The sequence below is a fragment of the Dipteris shenzhenensis genome, chromosome 24 (assembly GCF_047967505.1).
Source record: "Dipteris shenzhenensis isolate YYH24624 ecotype China chromosome 24, Dip_SZ_1.0, whole genome shotgun sequence".
NCBI classification, from domain to species: Eukaryota; Viridiplantae; Streptophyta; class Polypodiopsida; order Gleicheniales; family Dipteridaceae; genus Dipteris; species Dipteris shenzhenensis.
Window position 1 is genome coordinate 19,097,060 of NC_141619.1, and position 7,846 is coordinate 19,104,905.

General features: G+C 44.7%; 1 protein-coding gene across 1 annotated transcript; it reads left to right on the forward strand.

Moving 5' to 3' along the window:
* Positions 1-979: 979 nt before the first annotated feature.
* LOC147886327 (pentatricopeptide repeat-containing protein At3g53360, mitochondrial-like) lies at positions 980-4,948 on the forward strand. The gene is made up of 3 exons (XM_087395219.1): positions 980-3,257; positions 3,393-4,016; positions 4,059-4,948. Exons 1-3 carry the CDS (start codon positions 980-982, stop codon positions 4,946-4,948), a joined length of 3,792 nt encoding a protein of 1,263 aa, XP_087251345.1.
* The last annotated feature ends 2,898 nt before the right edge of the window (positions 4,949-7,846 follow it).

The window sequence follows — 7,846 nt, forward strand, 5'->3', positions numbered from 1 at the left end:
CTCGCCCATTGTTGACAATGGGTTTGTGCCATGCCAATATGAAGACGTATGCCCCCTACGAACTTGTCACTTCAAAGTTTTGTTTCATTGGGCGTCCAATAGGTTTGTAAACACACACTACCCCTCTATTTTCTCGCATGGGCTACGGGTGCGTACTTGCCCTTAGTGTTATAGCTTGCCCAAGGCCTTGAGCGCATTCTTAAAACAAGACTTTGTTCTTGGGTGGAAAGGAGCGGAAATTCAAAGTGGCCTGGTTGTTCCCTAGAGAGTGAGCTGGGTTCTCTAGAAACAGCTGGTTTGTTGACAGCCAGGGACCGTTGGATTGAAAATGTTCCATAGTCGTAATTCCGCTACCCAACCTGCCCGAATGTTACACGTGGCATCTCCCCAAGCCTATGATGGCCGAGGGCTCTCCATTTTCTAAGTGGGAAAGGAGTCCTCCCTCACATCTTGAGCGCCTTCTGAACTGCTAATTTATATGGTTTTGAGTCTCAAGTTTGTAGGGAAAAAAAAAACACCTGTACGTGGAGGAAGTCTTTGATTGAGTCTCTCTGTAGGTTTCCAAAGAAGAAACGGTTCCATGACGTCCGCCGGGTCACAAAGGATGCCCGCATTCAGATTAGCCTTCATATCTTTCCATCCAGGTGATTGTCTTCCTGCTGAATGCCTGTCTCTTGTTTCAAAACAATTCTTTTTCATAATTACGCAACGTCGAGCTTTGCTGGGGAAAATGGCTTCTATCCAGCTAGAAGAGAGCATACAACAAGTAACCGGGCTTCCTAATTCTACACACTTTTCCAAACCCACCCACAATCGAACAATTCCCCAGATGAAGCTCGCTAGCCCACTAAGTAAAAATGAAAAACATTCCACGCCACGCTCGGGCGCCAGCTATCGGTATAGCCTGCAAAAGTGTCCTCTCCCCTCCATTCAGTCTTTGCATCCCTGAATTTCAGGGGACCGTTTAAGTATCAAATCTATGGCGATACTCGTCTGTTGCGTTCCTCTTCCTTTATCATCCACATTGGAAATGCCTTCTCTTCCAATTGTGTTCCTGTCGTTGGTTAGAAGGCAGGCACACAGAGAAATATGTTGCAGCTTGGAGAGGCCGGGCCTTGGGACTAGGGGTGCAAAACTGGACCTTTGTAATCACAAAGGCAAGGTTCCGAGATCCTTTCATGTCCCCTATTTCAGGTGGCAGGCCACCAGTAGGTGTAGGCCAAAAAAGATCAAGCTTGCCCAAGAGGTGCCAAGCGAGCTAGGAACCAGTATAGCCTGTCATATCACATCAGATAGGCACCACGAGACGATTCCTGCAAGGGATGAAAATCGCTGTCATAAAAGCTTGAGTGAGGTGATCCTCAGTCAGCTGGGTCCAGAGTTTGATGCTGCTACATATGCCTCGCTTTTGAGGCAGTGCACCCGTGCCAAAGCCCTGTCTGAGGGGGAACGTGTGCATGAACACATGACCAAGCATGGATATGCAAGCGATCGGTTTCTGAGTAACCTTCTTGTCCAAATGTACAGCACATGTGGAAGCCTGGAGCATGCACGTGCTGTATTTGACAACCTCATCTATCGGAATGTGTACTCTTGGAATATTATGATCACTGCATGCACCCAGAACGGGCAGGGCAAGGAAGCTTTACAAGTGTTTCACCAAATGCAATTCAAAGGCATCCAGCCAACAAAGATCACTTTTATCTGTGTTTTGGATGCGTGTGTCAGTGTGGCAGCCTTAGAAGAAGGTCGAGAGATTCATGCTACTATTGTTGGCAATGGAGGGGAGCTGGATGTTGTTCTGGGCAACACCCTCATCAATCTGTATGGAAAGTGTGGGAGCTTGGATGATTCAAGGGCTGTTTTTGCAGAGATGCCACTGCAAGATGTGGTCTCTTGGAATGCCATGATCACAGCCTGTGCACAGAATGGATACAGCAAGGAGGCCCTACCATGGTTTGATCAAATGGAGGCCAAATGTATCAGGCCAAACAGGATCACCTTCCTCTGCATTCTGGATGCTTGTGCTAGTATGGCAGCCCTAGAAGAGGGTCAAGGGATCCATGCTCTTATCATCAGCGATGGATGGGAGGTGGATGTTGTTGTGGGGACAGCCCTCATTAATATGTATGGCAAGTGTGGGAGCTTGGATGATTCGAGGGCTGTGTTTGTAGAGATGCCACTACGTAATGTGATCTCTTGGACAGCTATGATCTTAGCATGTGCCCAAAATGGGCATGGCAATGAGGCGCTTCAATATTGTGGTCAAATGCAGGCTGAAGGCATCAAACCTGATAAGATCACCTTCATCTGCATTTTGAATGCATGTGCGAATGTGGCAGCCCTAAGAGATGGTCAAGAGATCCATTCTGCCATTGTTGGTAATGGATGGGAGTTGGATGTGGCGGCGCTAAAAGAAGGTCAAGAGATCCATGCTGCTGTTGTCAGCAATGGATGGGAATCAGATGTTGTTGTTGGGACAGCCCTTGTTGGTCTTTATGCCAAGTGTTCGAACCTAGATGATTCAAGGACTGTGTTTGCAGAGATGCCACTGCGAAATGTGGTCTCGTGGAGTGCCATGATCACAGCATGCAACCAGAATGGACATGGCAAAGAGGCCCTACAACTGTTTGCCCAAATGCAGGTAGAAGGCATCAAGCCAACCAAGATCACCTTCATCTGCATTTTGGATGTGTGTGCCAGTGTCATAGCCCTAGAAGATGGTCAACACATCCATGCTTCTATTGTGGTCAATGGGTGGGAGTGGGATGGTGGTGTGGGGAATGCTCTTGTCAATATGTATTGCAAATGTGGGAGCCTGGAAGATTCTGAGGCTGTGTTTGTAGAGGTGCCACTCCGGAACGCAGCCTCCTGGAATGCTCTGATCGCAGGGTGTTCCCATAATGGGCATGGCAAGGAGGCCCTAGAACTGTTTGGTCAAATGCAAGCTGAAGGCATCAAGCCAGACAAGGTCACCTTCACCTGCCTTTTGGATGCGTGTGCAAGTGTCGTAGCCATTGAAGAGGGTAAAGAGATCCATGGTGCTGTTGTTGGCAATGGATGGGAGTGGGATGTTGTTGTCGGAACAGCCCTTCTAAATATGTATGGTAAGTGTGGGAACCTAGATGACTTGAGGGCTGTGTTTGCAGAGATGCCAGTGCGGAATTTGATCTCCTGGAATGCGATGATTGCAGTGTGTGCCCAGAGTGGACAGGGCAATGAGGCCCTTGAATGGCTTGGTCAAATGCAGGCTGAAGGCATCATGCCAAACAAGATCACCTTCATCTGCGCTATGGATGCATGTGCCAGTGTGGCAGCCCTAGAAGAGGGTCGAGAGATCCATGCTGCTATAGTTGGCAATGGATGGGTGTTGGACCCTGGTGTGGGCACAGCCCTCATCAATATGAGTGGCAAGTGTGGAATACTTGATGATTCAAGGGCTATATTTTTAGACATGCCAATGCAAAATGTGTTCACTTGGAATGCCATTATCAGAGCATGTGCCCAGAATGGGCACGGCAAGGAGGCCTTACAACGATTTGGTGAAATGCAAGCTGCAGGTGTCAACCCCAACAAGGTCACCTTTACACGTGTTTTATATGTATGTGCCAGTCTGGTAGCCCTAGAAGAGGGTCGAGAGATCCATGCTACTATTGTTGGCTGTGGATGCTTATTGGATGTTGTTGTGGGAAATGCCCTCATCAATATGTATGGCAAGTGTGGAAGCCTGGATGATTTTAGGGTCGTGTTTGCAGAGATGGCAGTGCAGGATGTGGTTTCCTGGAATGCCATGATTGCAGCGTGTACCCAGAACGAGCTTGGCAAGGAGGCCCTACAGCTGTTTGCTCAAATGCAAACTGAAGGCATCAAACCAGACAAGATTGCCTTTATCTGTATTGTGGATGCATGTGCGAGTGTGGTAGCATCAGAGGAAGGGCGAGAGGTCCATAGTACTATTGTTGGCAATGGATGGGAGTTGGATATTATTGTGGCAACAGCTGTCGTCAATATGTATGGCAAGCAGGAAAGCCTTGATGATGCTATGGCTGTGTTTACAGAGATGCCACTTAGAAATGTGGTCTCTTGGAATGCCATGATCACGGCATGTAGTCAGAACAGGCATGGCAGGGAGGCCCTACAACTGTTTAATCAAATGCAGGCTGAAGGCATCCAACCAGACAAGATCACTTTCATCTGTCTTATGGATGCATGCGCCAGAGTGGTGGCCTTAGATGAGGGTCAATACATCCATGCTGTTGTTGTTGGTGATGGATGGGAGTCTGATGTCATATTGGGGACGTCCCTTGTCGATCTATATGGCAAGTGTGGGAGCCTGGATGATTCAAGGGCTGTGTTTGAGGAGATGTCACTACGGTTTGTGGCCTCCTGGAATGCAATGATTGAAGCATGTGCTCAGAATGGGCACGGCACAGAGGCTCTACAACTGTTCCATCAAATGCAGTTTGTAGGCATCCAGCCAAACAAAATTACTTTCATTTGTGTTCTCACTGCATGCAGTCATACAGGTCTGGTTGCTGACGGGAAGTGGTATTTTACTTCTATAAGCAGGAATTATGGCCTGAGGCCTTCGGTGGAGCATTATGTGTGTATGATTGATCTTCTTGGGCGACCAGGGCTACTGGAAGAGGCGGAGGATTTGATTATGAGCATGCCATTCAAACATGTCAGCTCAGCATGGTTGAGTTTGCTTTCATCATGCATGATTCACAGTCATGTGGAGCTCGCTGTGCATGCTGTGAGGTTTCTATATGAGCTAGATCGAAGGAATGCTTCACCAGATGTACGGATGGCATGCAGACCCAACAAGGAAGATAAGCTGGAGAACATGGGGAAGCTGAGAAGGAAGATGATTGATAATGGTAAGAAGAAAGAAGCAGGTTATGGTCGTATTGAGGTGAATAATGTGGTGCATGCATTCAATATATAAGTGACATATTACCTGCTCAACAAGAGGATACACTCGCCAAGTTGCAAATGTTTTGAGTAGGGCATGAAGGCGGTGGGATATGCTCTTCAACACAGAGTGCAGTGCCTTATGATATGGATGAAGAAAAAAGAGAATGCATGCTTTGGTACTGCACACTCACACCCCATTGAAGGCAGGAATAGTTTGTTGTTGTCAGAATAATCTCGAAAGTGGGGGATATTATTAGCTTCCATCACAAGAGCTCTTGGTAGGGACTACCTACAATTTGTTGGTGTGGCAATGATATATGGTCATCATAGTGATAAATGAGGCAAAAGAGAGTTCTCCTTGTTCATAATCACAACAATAGCGATGAACATTACACTTGGGATTGCAAATCAACATGATTGTGGTGGTTTACAATGAACACACCTACTAGTGTCATTCATTGTGATCCCAAGGTTCTGTCAAGCAGGGAATGCCAAAGGTACAAACGATAAAGCCTTAGAAGCATATTCTCAGGCACATAATTAGGATCAATGTGAAGAACCTAACTTCCCAAGAATGCAAATGTGTGCAATGCATGCAGAATTTGAATGCCAATCGGCCCTCCAATGGGGAAAGAGCGCCCTTGTGAGATTACTTGTTTCGCTTTTCAACCTACGTGCAACGTGTGAGAGAGAGGGAGGATGAATGCAATGTGAATAGAGAGAATGCTATGTGAGATTCACGATGAAGGATACCCTTTTATTAATATCATTCAAGTTCCATCTTCCCATTTAGACCTACCCTTAACCTATGATCCATGCATCTATCATTCAATGTACCTTAATGCACCCTTCCCTCCCCTAGGTCCTATGTCCCCTAGGACCTAGACATGTGGGTGCACGTCTTTATTAATAGAATAAGTGTCACATGTCCAAATTTGATGTCGGTTGAAGCAGCGGCTCTAGCTCGACTAGTATCTACTTAGATGATCCACTGCCATAACAATTTGCTCAGTGTCCATCATAAATACAAATACATGTTACACCATTGGCATATAATATATATTAATGTTCTAATGTCTACTAATCACGGATTAGTGATTTCTCTTGTCATGATACTTGCTCCTGCTTCAACGGGCAGAAGTAATTTTCTGGATCCTCTCTTGTCTCTTTCTCTTGCTTAGGCTTTTCTATTTGTACTTCTGCATTTGCATCTCCTCTTTATAATCTGCAAATAGTCTTCTCTTGATAGTACACGATCTCTTCTGAATCAAAATTTAAATTTTATCTTCAAGTTCTGGTTCCTCGTGATGCTGAGTATTCAAAATGCAGGAGTACCACTGCAATGCCTCTTCAATATCTCTTTGTGCTCAGAATCCTCTTGTGAAGACCATGTTGCTGAAATATCTTCATAATAAGCTACTCAACGTGAAACATATCCTCAACAAACGGGTCAGTAGTAAAAAGATTCTCTCACCCAAATGTGTTATTGAAGTAGGTAGACCTTGGCCATAGATGATTTTGCGATGGCGAACAGCTTAGTCTATAAAAACTATAGATCATCAATCTCTTTTTACTCTTGTATTTCAGCCTATTCATCCTATAAGACGCTTTGTCATGGAGGAGGAAATCCTTTATTCTCTATCCATACTCTACAATGAATATACCTACTCTCTATCTAGTTCACACGTCCATACACAAGTGTTGGATGAATGGATAGCATTTACTCTTGGTTCTATGTTCACTGTTGATTCTTGGGATGAGGAGGTTAGATGCTTCACCCTCCTGCTTGGATGTTTTGCCTTTCCCTTTTACATAATTGGTCTTGGCAATTTTGGCTAATAGAGGACATTTCTGCCATGGATGCCTTGGCTTTTGTTTCTTACATCCTCGGAACATTTACCCTCCTTAATCATCCTTTTCTTCTCATCATCAGTCATGGTAGGAAATGGTATCCATCTAGGACATGATTGGTTGTTAACATTTTGTACAATAGCTTTCTCCTTTTCTTTGTTGAAGGGGTTATAAGGATTCAATTTCCTCTCTGCAATCTCTACTAATTTAGTGAAGTCTCTAAGGATGGTTTTGTTGAACATTTCAACCTCATACCTCACTTTCGGGCTCAGGGCTGCAATATTCTTCTTCCTCCTATCATCCTCACTCTTCTCAAGTAACTCTAAAGAGAGTTTCCAAAACCTGTCTGTAAATTCAACGTTACTCTCGTTATCGAATTGCCTAAACCTTTTCCAACGGAAGGTCGATTCTTCTTCATGCCTTGGAGGCATGAAAGTGGCCTTCGACTTCTCTACAAACTTAGACCATTGAAGAATAGGCTCTTTTCCTACTTGTAATAAGAACCAGCACATCAAAGCATCCTTCTGTAGATGCAATGTAGCAAGAGCAAGCGTCTTGTGATGATTAGTCTTATCTTGATGGGAAAAATACAACTCATAATGGCAAATCCAATCAATGATTTTATCCGCCTCTCTTGCTCCATCATATTTTGGAAATTCTATTCTCTCTGCGGGTTGGAATTTGGCTCTCTTTGAGGGGGCACTTAAATCTTCATCCCCAAAATTCAACACTCTCTTAGTTTCAAATTTTGTTATCAATTACTGTTTAATCATATTACTAAGTTGAGTAAACAGCTTATCAAATGGAGACTCCTTTCTCCCTCTTGCACTTGGATTATAATCCATGTGTAGGGGATTTTAAATTAAAGGCATAAACTCAATGCCTTGCTCTTGGATGGACTCGTTTCTCCTATCATTTCTAAAGGAGAAATCCCTATCAAGAGGTTCTTGAAGGAGAGACGAAGGTAATTCTATTCGTGGGTTATCATACTCAAGATGTGTGTATCTCTCATCTAAACTATCCTCTTTTGGAGAAGGTGATGGTGTCTCGTGGAGGAAAAAGGACAAGTTCAATATTA